At 41.5% G+C, this 18,592-nt stretch overlaps 2 protein-coding genes across 5 annotated transcripts in view; one reads left to right on the top strand and one right to left on the bottom strand.

Moving 5' to 3' along the window:
- Positions 1 to 208: 208 nt before the first annotated feature.
- ccdc80l2 (coiled-coil domain containing 80 like 2) lies at positions 209 to 5,544 on the bottom strand. 2 transcript variants are annotated; one of them, XM_034602896.1, is made up of 13 exons: positions 5,347 to 5,544; positions 4,904 to 5,278; positions 4,746 to 4,834; positions 4,490 to 4,663; positions 4,244 to 4,395; positions 3,483 to 3,809; positions 3,050 to 3,290; positions 2,797 to 2,950; positions 1,879 to 2,015; positions 1,637 to 1,785; positions 1,318 to 1,421; positions 1,080 to 1,160; positions 209 to 729 (listed from the first exon to the last, which is right to left on the bottom strand). In XM_034602896.1, exons 2-13 carry the CDS (start codon positions 5,196 to 5,198, stop codon positions 404 to 406), a joined length of 2,229 nt encoding a protein of 742 aa, XP_034458787.1. In that variant the 5' UTR covers positions 5,199 to 5,278; positions 5,347 to 5,544; the 3' UTR covers positions 209 to 403. The 2 variants fall into 2 exon arrangements, with proteins under 2 accessions (XP_034458787.1, XP_034458786.1); XM_034602895.1 differs by having other exon boundaries at positions 5,351 to 5,544.
- Positions 5,545 to 8,087: 2,543 nt separating this feature from the next.
- LOC117771587 (NAD(P) transhydrogenase, mitochondrial-like) overlaps positions 8,088 to 18,592 on the top strand; it is a 28,948-nt gene continuing 18,443 nt past the window's right edge. The window contains exons 1-10 of one of the 3 annotated variants that reach the window (XM_034602132.1): positions 8,088 to 8,173; positions 10,314 to 10,516; positions 13,561 to 13,790; positions 13,872 to 14,089; positions 14,272 to 14,359; positions 14,475 to 14,563; positions 14,958 to 15,145; positions 15,638 to 15,771; positions 15,910 to 16,101; positions 17,510 to 17,663. In XM_034602132.1, coding sequence (XP_034458023.1) covers positions 10,363 to 10,516; positions 13,561 to 13,790; positions 13,872 to 14,089; positions 14,272 to 14,359; positions 14,475 to 14,563; positions 14,958 to 15,145; positions 15,638 to 15,771; positions 15,910 to 16,101; positions 17,510 to 17,663 — 1,447 coding nt within the window. In that variant the 5' untranslated portion in view covers positions 8,088 to 8,173; positions 10,314 to 10,362. Of the gene's footprint in view, positions 8,206 to 10,310; positions 10,517 to 13,560; positions 13,791 to 13,871; positions 14,090 to 14,271; positions 14,360 to 14,474; positions 14,564 to 14,957; positions 15,146 to 15,637; positions 15,772 to 15,909; positions 16,102 to 17,509; positions 17,664 to 18,592 lie in introns of those variants that run through there. The other 2 variants (XM_034602133.1, XR_004615617.1) reach the window with 2 other exon arrangements.

Genomic DNA, 18,592 nt, shown 5'->3' with positions numbered 1-18,592 from the left:
AAATACAGCAACTTTCCATTTGTGTTCTCATGTTACGCAGTGAATGTATTTGGAAAAGATTGGACAGATGTGTTGCCAATGAGCAAACTGCTCGGCCTTGTATGGAAATCCCTCCTCTTCCTCTGCTTCAAAACAAAGACAGAGTTTTTCGACGAGTGCACATATGCTTCATTTAATCAAGACTTTCTCGTATTTAAACATTCAACTATTTTCAGTTTTCTCCACTTCGCAATTTTATTACATAAAAAACATATAATACATCAAATCCTTTCAGTCCCGAGTTTTTGAGGCCATTTTTTTATAAGTTTGCTCATGTATAAAATCCTTGTGTTCATGTACTGTCCATCTCATCTCAAGAGTTAAGATCCTCAAGCCACTGCCTCCTCCTTTTTCCTTTTTCCCATCATTTCTCCGACCGGTGATATGAGTACATCTCCTCGTCACCATAGCCGTGATAGTGTCCCGCCTCACTGCCTCCTGTCCCTCTGTCCTCAGGGCAGTGGATCCCAAGTCGCTTCTGCAGCTTTTCCTCCTGGAGGCGAAGCTCCATGGAGTCCACCAGGTCGTAAACGCTATCCAGGGACCACATGGGGGATGGGAACCACGCCTTGACGTCGCCGTCCTTCCCCACGATCAGCATGCTGAAGTAGTCCTTGCTGATCTTCAGCTGCTCTCTCATGTTGTTGACCATGTCGCGGGATAACGGCTCGACCTCACTCTGACTATGACCTGGAGGATGGAAGACAGAGGAAAATTTACAAACCACAGCAAAAGTTGGTGCAGCTTTGAATCCCGAAAAATAGTTTCACATTTTTTTGTTGAAGATCATGGCACATCGACCTAAAATCTAAAATTATTTATGTATGTTCATATAATATTTTTACTTCCACCAAAGAGTTTGTTGATGTTTTCATCGCTGTCAACATGAAACTACTACTCAAACTAGGTGAAACTACTACACCGATTTCCATGAAACCTTGTGGAGGGCATGACCCAAGAAATTTCCCATTGGACCCATTTGGAGCAGATTTGCATAAACAGGCACATCCACCTCACTGCCCCACATCACTGTGACTCACCATTTAGTGGAAATAACTCAACAGTTCCTGACGCTTTGTTTCCAGTCCCAGTCAACTTTAACATGGCAAAGTGGCGAATACCTGAGGAGAGACCCAAGAATATGTCTTTCAGCAGCTCATGCATTCAAATAAACAAACAAATTGTGGTTGAATACTAACAATTATTATTTTCATCACATTAAGCACATCTATGACGTTTTAATTCATACATTGATTGTGTAATGTAATGTGGACTCACCCAGGTGGCACTTCTGTCCGTTGAGAGCAGTGAGCTGCTGTTGGAAGGAGTAGTCGTCCTCAGAGGGAGCAGAGATGAGCAGCAGTCTCCTCTTAGACATGAACCTAAACGTACATAAAGAAGAGTGAGTCAAGTTTTATCGTCTCATGTCTCATGCACAATCGAAGGCCATTCTCATACTCTGATATGAAATAAATGCTAATCATTACTTTACTTTCAGTTGACAATGCTACTTTGGATTTCCTAGTAGCAAGAAAGGGACCCAGACGTTGCCTCGAGGGTAGTTGAAGATATTGATCACTGAATGACGGTAATTTACCTGAGCAGGGAGTTCTCTGCTCCAGGCTCTTTGTCTTTGGTGCAGACAGTTGGGCTCTTCCTCTCTTTTTCTTTCTCTGGGCGCCTTGAGGGGAAGTTATCGATGTACTCGAACAGAGCAGGGCTCGATGGGGGAGCTTCAAAAACTCTCTGGGGGAAGATACATTGAAAGTTTGTCACATATTTCCTCTTTCCGTATTAGATTATGAAAGAAGAGAGAAGCAGACAAAAAGAAGTTCTTACATCAGGCCTCATGTCGTAGTCTGTGACGGTCATGGAGAAGAGGTCAGCGGATGACAGGCGGAGCTCAGCTCTCAACAGGGAGATCAGGCCTGAACCAAAGAGCTGGTCTGACACGTCACTGAGTGGAGGCTCTGATTCTGAAACACACACATACATATGAATATATTAATGAACGTGTGCAAATAAAACAACAGGAACTGTGTGATGAGCCCAAAAACAACCACAACACTACATAGCTGCATTTTAACCGAAAGCACCTGGAACTCTTTGACCTAAAATCTTTTTTCTAGGAATGAATTTTCCTGAGAAATGAATCCCAATGTCATCTTGTGCCACCAAGAGATTTTTGTGGTTTTAAGCAAAACACAATGAATGTATAAAGCGAAACAATCCATCCAAGCCTATTGAATTGATTCTCATGAAATTAGGTTCCCACATTCATACATTCCCCCATAAGGAATTTTAATGACTTTGGTGGTCCCCGACTTTTCCTCCTGCAAAGACAAATAACATTCCCCCAAAGTTTTTGTTTACTGCAAATTAGCAAATGTCAGAATGCTCACAAGTTTAGCAAAGCTGTTTTACCATTTAGCTAAAACCTTTGTAGTTCAAGTGCCTGATTACAACCTCACAGAACCACCAGCATGGCGGTCGACGCTTTGTTTTCCACTAACAGCTGCTGCTCCGCTGCTGACTGATGTCTTGGAAGTCAGACGGTCCCACAGCATGTAAACAACAACAACAAATTTTGGCAACCACATCAAAAGAGCATGGTCCGTGTGACAGATCCAGGCTATTGTACTGTAGTACCATGGAAGTCATTTGGTTAAACGTGTACGCATGAGGCTTATTGGTAACGGAAATGTTTTGGATGCCAATATTCAACTTCTTACACACACACATAGAAACACTGCCTACCAAGCTGGTGGTGCTGCAGCGTGAGTGTGGCGTCACTGCCTTCCACAATGGTCGCAACGCTGATCTTCCTGATGGCGAGGCCACAGTGACTCTTCTCATTCTCCTCTTTTTGCTGGATGTAAAGCGTCGCGTCTCTGCTGGGCGTTGAGATCAGCTAATAAAACATGAACATTAGTCAAATTTGTCCAGGGTTTCGCATGCATTTGTAATAAAGATAAGGCCGTAACAGGCTGCACAAAGAGGAAGTTCTCACCATCAACCTTCTGTTTCCCTTTAAACTTTCCAAAAGGTCCTTCAAGGCCGCTTTATCCTCATCACTGGCTTCTCTGTTGGACTTCTTCCCTCTTCCTTTCCCTTTCTTTCCTTTCTTTCCTTTTCCCTTCTTCTTTGAGCCAGGTTTTTCCTGTGAATCGTCCTTTACGTTTTGCTCTCTTTTGTCCTCACTGTTTCTCCCTCCATGTGTTTTCTTATCTTCTTCCACGGTGGACTCGGCCCTGCAATACAACACAAAAGCTTTACTTTGAAGTTCATCCAGTGCCAAGAAAATAATCCGTATCTGGTGTAAATGGGAGGCGTGACAAACCAGATGGGTTCACAAAACCAAAGCGTGGTTTCAGGGAAATCACAATATTCATACTCCTCCGTTTATGTTTGAAAAGCTGTCAAGGAATATGAAGAGACTGCACCTGGGCTTCTTTACTTCTTCGTTGCTCTTTGACACAGAGGGAGAACTGTGCTCTTTCTCTTTTTCCAGTCCGTTGGCAGCGGCTCGACCACCGCTGTTCGATGCCTTTCCCCTCGTGGACCCCGCAGCAGGGACCTTACGGATAACAAACCTCGACCGTCCGCTTAGTATTTCCTGGATCTTACTCCTCAGAGCGGCTTTTTTGTCCAGAGGTTTTCTTGGTAGCGCCCCCACAGAAGTCCTATTTCCCTGCCTCTGAGAGCTCAGCACCATCTTCCTCTTTATCTTTTTCCTTTTCACCACAACCTTCTTTTTAACAGGGCTACACCTGAAATAATAAAAAGAAAAAACATCAGCATATTGGGTTTCTTTTTTCTTCTAAATAACTTCTTTAAAGTATCATATAAAAACCATTAACTTGCATTGTACAGCAGAGTCACTTGGATAATACATGTTTACATCTTGATCATTCATATTGCTGGACATTTGGAAAATTTGTGCATTACGTTAATATGACGGAGAAATGTGAAAATTGGCACATGATAAAGCTAAACACAAAATATGTTCAGCAGTTTTAACAAGTGCAAACTAGAATTACTATAATATTTGTCATTAAGTAATCAGCTTTAGATCATGAACTATGTGACTGTCAAATTTCACTCCATCCCCACCTGTTAAATAGTAAACTGTGCAGAATGACCTTATAAAAGCACTCTTTAGTTTTCTGTTAGCACAGTGAAGAACACAGTGGTATAATGGGACCTTATGTTGGCTCCTTTTCTGGTCATCTTCTCCAGCTTCCTCATGGGGAACTGATCGATGAGCTCCAGAATCGCCTCAACTCGGACCGGATAGGGGAACCGCTCACTGACGTACAGATTCTTCTTCAGAACCAGCATGGTGAAGCCTTGCTCCTGAACCGATGGGTGTTGAGTGAAAAAAAAAAAAAGTCAAGAGCAGGTGAACCACAAAGGAAAAAACGGTTTGTTTTCATGGCAGCCTGTTTACCTGGTTGTTGAGGTCTAGGTAGTGCAGCAGCCTGGTAACTGTGTCCGGGTCGAGGCTCTCGACCATGGCTTCTCCCGGGAAAGTTGTTTTCTGTATCCGACCTTCCATCATGGCGTTCTGGATGATGGTGATGATGAAGGTGTCTCTTTCTGCTAGACGACAGTTCAGCACTTTCTGCGTGTGAGACGAAAACAGTTCAGAGTGAAATTCCCACGTAGGGTTATTGATCTGACGAGGGAATAAATCAGTAGAGTACCTGCTCCATCTCTTCCAGCTGTTTCTCCATCATATGCAGATAGTGGTCATTGTGCGATGGGGCTGTTATCACCCACAGTCGCTTTTTACCTGGAGGGTTGAAGGAGGTTGTGAGTAGGAAGACGCACAAGACACACATCAGCTGATCTGTTCTCTTACCTGCAAATTCAGCCAGGAAATCCAGCTCAGGAGCCAGGCTTGATGTTGATTCTCCTGCACCTCTGTTGCCTGCGTGTTGTACTTCTTCATCCAACCCCTGTCCCTGCTCGATCCCCGTAGGGAGGTCCGAATAGTCCCCCCAGTCCCGAACATTAGGGTCCAGCTGATCCTTTGGCTCACTGCGACCGGGGCCCGGCCAGGCGGAGAGCAGACTTGGGAAGCTGAGGCTCCACAAAACCGCAAACAACAGCAGGTGCAAATGTGAGGTGTAGTAATTACACATCCTTACTGACATGGTTGGTTGGTTTATTTGTCTATCAGCTGGAACTGGTCACCATCTCATCTCACAAATCCTCACGGGCAGCAGTGTTGCTTCTAAAACACACGAGATGGATGCAAGTGACTCAAAGAGTTAAAAAGAAAAGGAATCAAAAGACACGTACATACTTTGACTCCAAATTCCAAACCCCACTGACAACTGAATCATTATGTGTCCTTAAAAAAAACAGGTGGACCCAATCTGGAATGACTCTCAAAGGAATAAGAGGATAGAAAAGACTGCAATGATGGTAACAGCTCGCACCGGCAGCCAGAGACTGACTGGGCAGACTTTTCTCAGCTCGCACACAGACACACACACACACACACACTCCTGGTTCACATTATACCCGAGGCTTGTTAACAGGAAACTCCTGGAATTCTCTGTTACTTCAAAGCATTTTCTTACTCAAAAATCTCTCTCTCTCTCTCTCTCTCTCTCTCTCTCTCTCTCTCTCTCTCTCTCTCTCTCTCTCTCTCTCAGCTGACTTTTGCTATCAAATAGAAAAATCCCTCACATAGAGTAAATTCTGCACAAAATCAGATATACCGAATAACTGCAAGTATGCATTCACATACACAATCAAAATCATTCTCATTTCATTGTTGCCTGTTTCTCTGTCATTGATCAAGAGGTTTAATCCCAACCTGCTTCAAGGGTGCTAAGGCTGATCCCTGACCTTTGACCTCACACGTGTCAGGGAAGTGACCAGGCAACATCACTGCAAGGATCAGTAAAATACAGAATGACTTGTATTGTTACACACGGTGAAGACCGATGGTAGATTGTTTTGATTTTAACATGTGTCCCTTTCCTTCAGAGGTGGGTTTGTAAAGTAAAATGAAAGGAGATACACTGCAGCCTGAATGGGGGCAGGATAAAAGTGAAAGTGGCCCGAAGCCTTTTGTTTTCAACTGAAACTCAAGCTTTTAAATGAAGAGAAAGGGCAGCAACCATAAATAAAGCTGACGGGTTAACTGATGCTGCCGTCTGAAATAGTTCACACCTCAAAGTCTGGGTCAAACGTGCCCACAGGTGAGTTAACTGTGACGACTCTCTGACAGGAACATCCACGTCTCCCCTCCCACAACCGTCCCCACTACAAATGTCTTTATTCACATTTGAAATCAGTAGAAGTTAGTGCAGTAGAAAATTTAAACAGATGTGAATTTGTTTTTTTAACTAAACTTAAAGTAACATGACACAAAACATCAGGAATAGGGAGGTGAGACCATTCCTTGAGAATCTTATGCAGTGAGTTCTCTTAAAATCCACATGGGACATCATCCTATTGTTTACTCTTTGCTGTGTATTCGCTGGAACTGTCACCATAAATTCTACAAAAATCTGTTTTCAAGCCATAAAATGTTGGAACAAGACTCTGATCCAAGCGAAAGATGTTTTCGTGTGTGATGTGAAAGATGGCAGTGAATTCATGTTGAATCCATACTTTCTTTTTTTACAGTGTCATGAAAGTTGGGAACCCATAATTGGTAGTTTTGCTCCGTGGTTGCAAACTAAAGTTTTAATTTTCCAAACAACAACATGGAAAACACACATCACTTTATCACTTCTGATAAGAAGAAGAGGTAACTGATTTGAGAATAGAAGACGGACACGAGTGAAACCTTGAATACAGTCAGGTCAGTGGTTTCCTTTAAACTGACTTGAAATAGTGATTTAAACATAGAAATGTTCTTCCACCTGCTTCCTGGAATCACAATGACACGTGTGTTGGTTAGATTTACAGTTTAAATGTCACAGAGGAGGAAGACGAAAAGGGACAGAGACTAAAAGCGAAGAAAATCAAAGAAGTGCAACGCAAAGCGAATGCAATTAGAAGAGCTGTCTTTTTGGTGAAGGGCCACAATGAGAAGCAGACGTAGTAACAATGCATTCCACAATCTGAGCCGGATAAAGAGAAACAGATGATCCCTGTGTGTGTGTGTGTGTGTGTGTGTGTGTGTGTGTGTGTGTGTGTGTGTGTGTGTGTGTGTGTGTGTGTGTGTGTGTGGGTGTGTGTGTATAATTGTACAGATATCTTTGGACATTTTGGCTGCTCCTCGCTTTCTGGCCCACCTGTAATGGGCTGTTTGACTTGCTTTTATGGTTAGGTTGAGAATTGGGTTTAGGTTAGATAGGATAAATATACAATGTGTGTGTGTGTGTGTGTGTGTGTGTGTGTGTGTGTGTGTGTGTGTGTGTGTGTGTGTGTGTGTGTGTGTGTGTGTGTGTGTGTGTGTGTGAGAGAGAGAAAGAGAGACAGAGAGAGAGATCTGCTTCATACAGTATATAAAAGTGAACAAAGTAGATCTGAGGCCTTGGTGGATAAAAATAGTAAAATAGCGCCCCTCAGTGGAAGTACGGCGAATGTGCATCTTCTGCATGATTCAGTTTTGGGACGTCATTTCTGATATGATCCAACATATAACTAAAAATCAATGTTCTTGTGTTTATATAGAAGCAAATGAAAACAATGGCAATTAAAAAGGTGCAAATGAGTATTGATAAATATGAGTCTAGATCTTCAAGTATCATTGCACATGTAAGAGTCTATGTTGCAAATAAACGTTTTTGGTCCTCACTAAGACAGAAGTACAAATGTGTGTGTGTGTGTGTGTGTGTGTGTGTGTGTGCATGGAAAAAAGTTAACAAAAGGGTAAATGAATAAAGTTCTTGAAGTTAAAAAGTGATCAAATAAATGAAATGAACCCGAAGCAGAATCGAGTTTTATTGCCAACCAGGTTTACACAGACATGGAATTTTCTGTGGTATAAAGTATAAATATAAAAAAATACAAATAAAATATGAAAAACACTCTGGTGCATCATCATCATCATCATCATCACACGACCCAATAATAACCGAAGGCCGGGTGCCGCAGCGTTCATCTTCCGGGTCGACACACAGTTCTCCTGAGCTGCAGCAGCGAGCCGGGACCGTCTGCAAAGGTCAGTCCACTTCTCCTCCGCTAACTGCTCCTGCAGCGATTCTCCTCCTTTGCACATGTTCCGCTTTGTTCCTCCTCGTGTGCGTGTGAGCAGCTTTTTCAGTCGCACGTCTCCTTCCCTAACGGAGACATGGGTGTGTGTGTGTGTGTCTGTGTGTGTGTTAGCCAGCGGCGGCTAGCGAACACGTTAGCTCGTTTTTAGCCTTCAGCCCCGCTCCCTGCTCCTCCACCTCCTCCTGCTCACTCCGCAGTGAGAGGAGACAAAAACACACAAGTGCTGGTTTGTACACTTTGCTCTGGTTCATCAAAAACACACTAAATCCACCATTTTACACACGCTTTCGCTTGTGTTGTTGTCTGGAGCCTTTTGTTTTTATTGTCGTCACACTGGGTCACAGGCGGAGGTTTATGACGCGGGTTCAACCACTGATGTTTTTTATTTCATATGTATTTTATATTTATTTCATATTGTTCAATGTGCTAACGTTAGCAGCATGTTAGCAAACCGTTAGCTGGATGTCATTCATATTTTTGATGACGTGTTACTTTCATTTATTTCCCCCCTTTTTTATATCAGGTCATAAACACACACACACACACACACGTACACGGGTCTTAATGCCAGAGTTAATCCTCTCTGATTAAAAGATCATAGTCTGCTTTAAGTAGAGCTGAAAGACGATTAATCAGTTAGTTGATCAACAGATTTGCTTCCTTTTTGTTTTCTATGATCAATAATAAATTATATTTGGTTTGTTAGTTGCACAAAAAAGCCACTTGGACACGACTTGGTAAATTCTGATGGACATTTATCGTCCAAACAATTAGTCATCTCATCAAAAGTATAATCACTATCAATGACATTTTCCTTTTTAAATGCTTTGGTAGATTGTTAAAGGGTTCGTGCTTTGCAGCTTTATTGTTTTGGATGAATTGAATGGAGCTGCAGCACGACATTAATTGGCAGGAATTGTAGTCTTCAAATAACTGTTTTAGACATTTTGATTTATCTTTGAGATTTACGCTTGGTTGGACAAAACAAGACATATGGTGTCGACTTGAACTTGGGGAATTATAACAGATATTTTATATAATAAAAAGGTTTATTGTTTCATTGAGAACTTTCGGCCAGTTAATTGATTATAAAACAATTGATACTTGCATCCCTAACATTGATCCTTTAATTCAAATACATGGACATGACAAATTAGAGTTTTTTTAATGTCTTTTTATGTTGTGCTTTTGTGCTAATTAGTGGAAAACCACCTCTAAGGCTGTAACTAACAATTAGTATTATCGTATTTTATATTTGGATGATTTATACAAATAGTCCATTGTTCAATCTAAATAACCGGGTCAAGGTCATGAGAGTCCAAAGATAAATGACTTAAATGATAAATCGATTACTAAAATGATTTAAGAATACATTTTCTGACAGTTGACTAACTCATCCATTTAATTCTAATGTCAACACTATCGAATAAAGGTGTTATTATTCTAAGTATGAATTTGACTTTCAAACTAATGTGTGTTTTTGACCTTAAACTATCAAACAAGGACACGTGGAGTCACAGAGTTGTTTTTATTGCCAGTTAATTCTGGTTCATTCTCCACTTCACCAGCTAAGCTGCTCCAGTCTGTCCTTGTCCTAGTATCTCTCTTTTAGGTCAACATGCTAGTCCCTCATGCTGTTTTACTGCCTCAGAGTCCTTCAGTCGTCTGCAGTTTCAAGAAGTGACTGTTGACCTTGAGTTTGTTAATATGTGGATATAAAAATAACCATTTTCTTCTTTCATATATACTTTGTGTAATAGTTATAACCTCGGATAGACAGGATTCGTCCGACAGAATATGTGTTGGATGTGCAAATACAGGAAGGAATGTCAGTGAATGTGACCTGTTTAAACAGAAGGTCAAACATACTGTATGTGGTTTTCTACAAGTGAACAGGGTGGAACATATTTCTGCTCAACTTTTTCAAATTCGAGTGTGTGCAATTAGCTTATAAGGCTAGCCTAAACGTATTGAGACTCTTATTTTCACTTTTATTCCTCTTTGCCCACAACCCCCCCCCCCTCCCCCTGTCTGTGCTGTCTGTCTGTGCCCTCATTTCTCACCTGTCTCTCCTGTCTGTTCCCCAGGAGGAGTGCTGCCTGTCCTGTTGAGCTCCTCCCGGTGTGTGTGTGCACCATGGCGAGCCTCCTTCGTGTTGTGGCGGCCAACTGCTCTGCCCCCGTGTTCAGTGGGGTTTCTTGCATGAAGCTGCAGGCTGGCCGTACAATCCAATCATCATGCCTCCGCTTTTTCAGGACCCATCAAGCTCTTGGACGATGCGTCAGTCCAGGTAAGGTTTTAGCATTGACGCACGTTTTGTAACTAAAGTCAGTGCAAAGCTATGCAATACAGGGGTTTTCTTTAAATAGAAATCATCACCCATTCATTACAAATGAGCTCAGTGTTGTTTGAGTTGACAACATGTGTCCTTTATGTACAATACAGATAGAAAGCATGGAGGTTGTCACGGTGACGCACACTATCGCACTGTCACAGCAACATTTCCATCTGTTCCAGCCACGATGGAGCCAATATAACAGGGTTTGGATATGTGATTTATTGCAGCCTTCACTGGGGGATGAGCTTTAACATTGTGAGATTAGGAATAAGCTAATTCACATTAGATGGCTCTTCTTCATATTTCAAGGGTTGTTACTTTCTTCTTTCTTTTCAGCCTTGCAGGGAAGAGCTGGAACAGGTCAATATAGTTAATACAGGAGAGTTTACATGCACTTAGACGTATCCGCATGTTTTTTTCATAGTAAAAATACTATAAGTAAACAGGATCATAATTGGATTGTTTTATTCAATGATACCAGGCTGATTTTCTTCCTGTCGGAAATTAAAACACTTGTAACTCATGTGTTACTACTGATAGCAACATGGAAGCAGAGCCACCTGTAGATTCTGTGACCTTTCTCATGTACTGTACCTGTGAAGTAGGTGCAGGTTTTAAAACAGGTTATATTTACGACTAGCAATTAAAGAGGACAGCTAGAGAGGGTATTCATACTATTGTCCTTTGCTGGCCTTGGTAGCTGGTGAATAAAAAAAAATGTCATTGTCGAGTAATTAGACAGTTGAGTGATTGTTCCTTCATTCGTTTCTTTCCTTTGAAGGTCTGCACAATGTCATTGTAATGAAGAAGTTAATCCACTGTTTAGACAAAATAGAGAAAAATAAAACCAAACATACAGTCATGTTTGTTATTAGAAGTCTGTTATAAACGTTGGGTTGCTAACTTTGTTTGCTCCAAGGTCACATTCAGGTTAATGCAGCATTATTCTCCCTTTTCAATGCCCTCACTCTGTTCTTGCTCACCAGACAGAGTGTGTGTGGGTGTGTGTGCGCAGTAAAAGCCAGCACCAGCCGGTTGCAGGTGCATCATATCTTTATGTGCTGGGTTGTGCCAGTGTCCCTCGCCCCCTTTCTCTCTCTGTAGTTGAGTGTTGAAGGTGCTGGTGACCTGGTTCACGGTGACTAGAGGTTGAGATTCCTGCAGTTCAGTCGACTCCAGTAACAGCTGGCTTCGTCTATTCTGGACACACAAGTATCAGGTTACAATCTCACAGACTAGTAGAGGAGGGGGAACACACACTATACTTTCACCTCTAGGGAACCTATAGATGTACAGTACACTATAGAGTGAGGCGGTGTGTTGGTGTGAGGTCAGCTGTGATGTGGACATACTGTCACTGTGTTTTATGCACACACTTTTCGCTTGACCGACTTAGATGCACTTGTTTGTGGGACACGATCATTTTTGGTCTTTGGTTTGCAGATGCTATCGATGATAATCTGTCATCTTAACCCCTAACCATTCATTCAAACTGAAAACTGAGGCTGTGGTGGTTTGTTGCTTTTCTGAGTAGCACGTCTCAGTGGCCACAACAAACACAACAGGATACCTTAAGCAGAATCCTCTGAAATGAAAACATTTGATGAAATCCAACATACAAACCTTTACATGTGGCCCATTGAGCTTTTTATATTTTAGTGTCTATTTATAGACACTGAAGTTCCCACACTGTTATCATCTTTAGTCAAGATGTTGAGGTTTAAAGGTTATCATGTTATCTCGATTGTTAGATCATCTGCAGCATTTAAAGTTCAAATATGTACAGTGGAAACGAGATAAGGTTTTTAGGGTTACAGTGGTGAGTGGTTGTATCGTCTGGTGTCTACTCATTCTGAACATAATTCAAACTGGATTTTTCTTTTGTAATATGACCTCTGTCCCAGATGGTAAATAATCAATGTGAGCATTTATAAATGACTTGTAGTGTACAGCACTTAGAGTGGTTGTTAATTCAGTCATCTTGCACTTCCAAAGGGGGATAAGGTGAAAAACTGCGTCGCACTGTGGCAGAGATTAAAAGATGACTGCTTGTTTTACGACTGAGGACAATGCATGACCATCTCATAATGTGACACAGTAATTGTTAACCAACGGTGCCATGTGAGGATTTTTGCTCGAAAGTCTCCCAAAATCAAATGTGCAGCTTGCAGCCAGTTTTTTTTTTTTAGTTTCCTTGTGTTGTGGAGTTTATTGTAAAATTCCAGTTTTTAGAGGACAGGTCACCAGTGCAGGGTGAGAGGAAAGGCAGCCTGTCAGAGCCTCTGGTGTTTATATATAGACGAGGAGACAGCGGTAGAGAGCAGCAGTGGAATTTTCCATAGGAGCCAACCCAACATGTGACCTGCTGCTTGCAGACTAGACGTGGACAGAGAACTACAAAGATCCTAAAGCCACTTTAATGTGTTTTTGTCAGACTCATTTATGAATTTGCTGTTCATTAGTTCCCCTGTTTCTTTCCTTTACTAGTGTCAGTCACACATTAAGCTGATCTCTGGTTTTCACACATGTTGAAACAGCTGTGCTTAGAACAGCAAAAATCTGTTTGGGGACCCAGATTAAAACTGCTGACTGTGACTGTCCGTTGATACATTCTATGTGATATTTGGATCAGACACTTCAATCTCCACAAAATGAAACATTGACATTTCCATCAACCTCTTTTAAACAGATTATTGGACGCTGGACTAGGCCAGTGCATATATATATATATATATATATATATCTATCTCAGGGAGAGTAGCATGGCTGCAGGCTGTAATGTTGCTGTGGGACACTACATACTGCAAACAGTATTTATGGTATAAACTCTGTCATTTACTGAGGTGATAACTCCTTGAAGCTGCAATGGAATCTGCATGAAAATAATAATTTTGTTCTCTCTGCTCTCTTTGTTAAAATATGCAAAGTCTTTGTCATTATTAATATAACCGCTGTTATTTCACATCCTCCTGGGTTGTTTCTCTTTGCCTCTCCAGGTATTCCATACAAGCAACTCACAGTTGGAGTCCCCAAAGAGATCTTCCTGGATGAACGTCGTGTGGCGCTGTCTCCCGCTGGCGTCCAGGCCCTCATCAAGCAGGGCTTCAATGTAGTTGTGGAGTCCGGAGCCGGAGAGTTTTCCAAATTTGGTGACGAACAGTACACCCAGGCTGGAGCAACAATTAAAGACATTAAAGATGTTCTGGCGTCTGATGTGGTGGTTAAGGTAAGGTTAAAGTGCTGGAGGTGGAAGGGGTGGCAGTCAACTTTTCAACTTTGTTCTCTGACCAACAATTCTTGCTTCCAGGTCCGTGCTCCTGTTTTCAACCCTGCCTTGGACATCCATGAGGTGGAAATGATGAAGGAAGCAGCCACGTTGATCAGCTTCATCTACCCGGCTCAGAACCCTGAGCTGATGGAAATGCTCTCCCAGAAGAAAGCCACCGTCCTGGCTATGGACCAGGTTCCACGAGTCACCATCGCCCAGGGTTTTGATGCCCTGAGCTCCATGGCAAACATTGCAGGGTATGTACAGTACATGGTGCCTTCAAAGTGTTGACTGTTTTTATGGTGACAAAGCATTTTTATATTTATGTATAACGGCATTGTTCCTCTTATTTATGCAATGTTCAAACTCGTGAAGGAACAGTTCATACTTGTATGTATTCTGATTGTGTTTCCTGTGTTGTTGTGCTCTGTAATTTCAGGTACAAGTCTGTGGTGCTGGCAGCTAACAGCTTCGGGCGCTTTTTCACTGGACAAATCACAGCAGCCGGGAAAGTGCCGCCTGCAAAGGTGAATAATGACTGTTGTATAATCACAAGTGTGTATGTGTCTATGCTAGTTCTAAGTTTGAACAGGTTATGTGACTGTATTTTCAGCTCATCTCATGTTTGTGTTTTTGAAAAAGGTGCTGATCATCGGAGGTGGTGTGGCTGGATTGGCGGCTGCTGGCACTGCCAGAGCCATGGGCGCCATCGTCAGAGGATTTGATACCAGGTTTGTTTCTGATATAAGAGTGAATATGATGTATGTGAATAACAAATTAAAAGAATACTGATTGCATTCCACTTTTTAAAAAAAATCAATCCACTTTTCCTGGTTTCTCCAGCATTGCCTACCCTGCCTTTAAGTTAGATATTTGATTGACAGCAGCAGTGACTGTCTGATGCGCTGCAAATATTTAATATTAAATACTTGTGCAGAAACCGATAAGCTGGAAAGTGTTAAAGATAAACAACTGTACTAGTATAATTTCCACGTGGATCTGATTTCTCTAGCAAAAAGAAAAACATCCTCCGTTTGCTTTACTGAAAGTTTTACAATAAGTACTTAACTATTATCTCACCGCCGGCTGACCTATGGATAATATCTGTCTCTCTCTCCCTCCCAGAGCTGAAGCTTTGGAGCAGTTTAAATCTCTGGGTGCTGAGCCGCTGGAGGTGGATTTCAAGGAGTCAGGAGAGGGCCAGGGAGGCTACGCCAAAGTAATGTCTAAAGAGTTCATTGAGGCTGAGATGAAGCTGTTTGCCAAACAATGTCGGGACGTGGACATTCTCATCAGCACAGCTCTTATCCCTGGTATGCACAAAGCAAGAAGACGCACACTTCGTAAACACTGATTTGTAGGTGTAGCAAGTGAAGGATGCATTTCCACTAAACTGTGCTCTCACTCAAGGGCTTGTAACAGCCTCTCCCACTGGTCCTGGATTATCACATAATGTGTATTCTGGGCAAGAAGTCAGAAAATGCAGAAAGAAGGGAGAAGTCGTGGGCTATATGTCATGGAATAACTTTACTGGGATGTGTCAACATATTTTCCAGCAGCTTCACATTTGTTCCATTACTCTGTGGGTTTCAATAGGGTGCATTTTATACATGGCCACATATCAACAGTAAGCTCAGTTGTTGTGAAAATGTTTAACGATGTGGCCTGGAAGTCTGTTTATAACAATAACTTTTTATTTCCCCTATATTTCTAAATTCATTTTAGCCATTTGATTGAAGTTAATGTGACAAAAACATTGGTGAATTAAATTTTTTTATGCCACTTTGTCTATTTTAACCTTGCAGGTAGGCGGGCTCCCATCCTGATCACCAAACCAATGGTAGAGAGCATGAAGGACGGGTCAGTGGTGGTGGACTTGGCTGCTGAGGCTGGAGGAAACATTGAGACCACAGTACCTGGAGAGCTGTCGGTATACCAGGTCAGTGCACGTAATGTTCACATGTGCACACATGCATACCAAATATGAATTTTTTTTGTTTGTTTTAATGGCTTTTTCGAGGATGTCAACCATCATCTGTCACTGCTCTTGTAATTTAGTGTAGCTTATTTTTTTTAGGGAGTGACGCATATCGGCTTCACAGACCTCCCCAGCCGTTTGCCGACACAGTCCAGCACGCTGTACTCCAACAACATCACTAAGCTGGTGCGGGCCATCAGCCCCGGCACGGAGAACTTCAACCTGGATGTCAAGGAGGCGTTTGACTATGGGACCATGGATCACGTTGTCAGGGGATCTGTTGTCATGCAGGTACGAATTTGCGTGTAGCCAGCACTCAAACACTCGTGCATGTTGATAGAAGCTGAGGATTAACGCAGACATGTTGGAAATCATTAGAAAGGCCTTGTAGGTCTTCACTGCAGTCACTAGATGTCACCCTGGACACATCATTATCCTCACTTAGAATTCTCTCAGGAGCGTTTTGCCCTTGAGTATATCAGACATGTTTTTCTATCTTTGTTGTTTTACTGAAACTAACATCTAAATTCAGCTTTTTAGTCAAATTGTTTCGTCAGTTAGAATTTGTTACTTCAAATGTTTAGGACAATGAAGATCTTTAATTGCAGTAAATACAATTACCTTATATAAATATGACCGTTATATCTGGCAGAATCTACTCTTGAGAACTTAATTTTATTTCATTGTTATTGGCATAATTATACCTTAATTTCTGTAATGAATTAATTTATGTTTTCCAGTCTAACTGTGGCTAATCAACAAGCTGCCACTAGGATTTACTCTGTCCATACTTCATCAAATTGATTTTGTGTTTGTCAATATAAACAGACATATTTGAAATCTTAATTTCAATAATACAATTCCATGATCACCTAATATGATATTTAAATGCTGAAGATTTTGATTTTAAATGATAAAGGACTGTTTAAAAAATTTATTATCCTGTTAAACGTGTATTAGCTTTTCACAGACAGATGGTTATGAATGAAAAGGTTAAAACATGTTGAAATCAGTAGTAACTGCCAGTTCACTTGTTTGTTTTTTTTGTTTAAATTAGGAAACAGTGTTACAAAGTTTTATTTCTTGGTCACAGTTCTGAAAAAAATATTATCCCTATGTAATGTATGTTATCAGATTTCTTAATTTTTAATAAGAGTGTCATTATTGATGTAAATGTCCAGCATATGTCTGGTCATATAGTTACAGAGGAAAAGCCTCACAGCTGATTGTGTATCAGGTGAGATGCTTCTGCTACAATTACTGTAATCACTGTATTTCTTCAGAATCCATGTTTTTCAACCCAGACTATCTGAGTCAAAGATTTGCCAGACTTGAGTCATGGTTTGTAATTCTGCTTTTTGGAAATGGTTTAGTCTAATCAGTCTCAGGTGATCTGATAGACTCATAACTGATCAAAGCAGTGGTCACACATCTTTTATAAATGATACAGATATTAGTTACTGTAGCCACTCATCATTAGTTAGCTTACTTTGATCTGGACAGGCATGGTGTAATGTTTCACCATGCCTGACTTTCACAGAGGTCATTTCAGACAATCAGGTAAGGAGATCAGGAAATAAAAGCCGACTACCAATCACCTCATAATAAATGTCACTTGATATTGTTGATAGAACTTAAGAATGGTTGCCCCAACTACCACGACTTTCTGTAACCATTCTCTATTTATTATCACTTCCAGAATGGAAAGAACCTGTTCCCCGCTCCCCAGCCCAACAACGTGCCCGTTGCAGCTCCTCCTAAACCCAAGTCTAAAAAGGAGCTGGCGGCAGAGAAGGCCAAACTGATCACCCCCTTCAGGGCTACACTCACCACGGCTGGCATGTACACTGGAGGTCAGTGGTTGTCGTTGAAACTGAGTGTGTCATTAAAATAAAATGTTCTGGCTAAGTAGAGAAAATCAGGATCACGGTAAATCTGAGTGAAGTGCTCATTAGGCTCAGGTCTGCCATTAGGTGAAGGATACGTTAATAATCAGCTGCAGGAATGTGCACGGGAGGCGAGAAGTGACAGAGGGAGATTACAAGCGCGCAAACACAGACACCCTGTTAGTGTCAGGAAGTGTGCATTGTAAAACGGTGTCGTGCGGAGTGTCTGTTTTGAAGTCGTGGTGTCGTGGGTGGCTCCAGTGGTGCCACACAGTGCCGTGTGTAAGTGCACCACATGCAGTTAATATGGTTCACACATTGTTTAGGTGCTGGAGTAGTTTACTACTTAACACCACCACACAGCTACTGATTTTAAGCGCTCTTTTTTAAAGAGCGAGAACTTGGTTAGTGCTGGTTACCTGCTGCTCATTAACCTGGGCTGTAACGCAGACATTTTAATATATTTATATCGACTGTCATGGACATAGACAAACTATTTGACTATGACAGTCTGGTAAAGAAAGTTTGTTACCTCATACCAGTGACTAAATTAAAAAAATATTTGACCAAACATCAACACGTCAGATAAACTAGTAGGAAATGAAGGAAACATGGTTGATACAATGTCTACCACATTCTACAGACAACCAATGTGCTGCTGTTAGCACAGATATGTCGAAACATGGTGGGAAAAATAACAAAATGTTCTTTCCCAAAATAATTCTTTTATGCCACATTCCTGGATTCTTTGCCTTATTTGTGAAATATTGGCGAGTTTCATGTTTTCAGGCCATTTACTCTTACTTTGGCTTTGCTGGGAGGGAAACTTGATCCACGTTGGATTCCCCAAACCAATCTCTGTGTCAAAATATGTGAAATAAAAACAAAACTCTCTG

This window comes from Hippoglossus hippoglossus, chromosome 12, assembly GCF_009819705.1.
Source record: "Hippoglossus hippoglossus isolate fHipHip1 chromosome 12, fHipHip1.pri, whole genome shotgun sequence".
NCBI classification, from domain to species: domain Eukaryota; kingdom Metazoa; phylum Chordata; class Actinopteri; order Pleuronectiformes; family Pleuronectidae; genus Hippoglossus; species Hippoglossus hippoglossus.
This window is presented reverse-complemented; position numbering and strand designations above follow the sequence as displayed.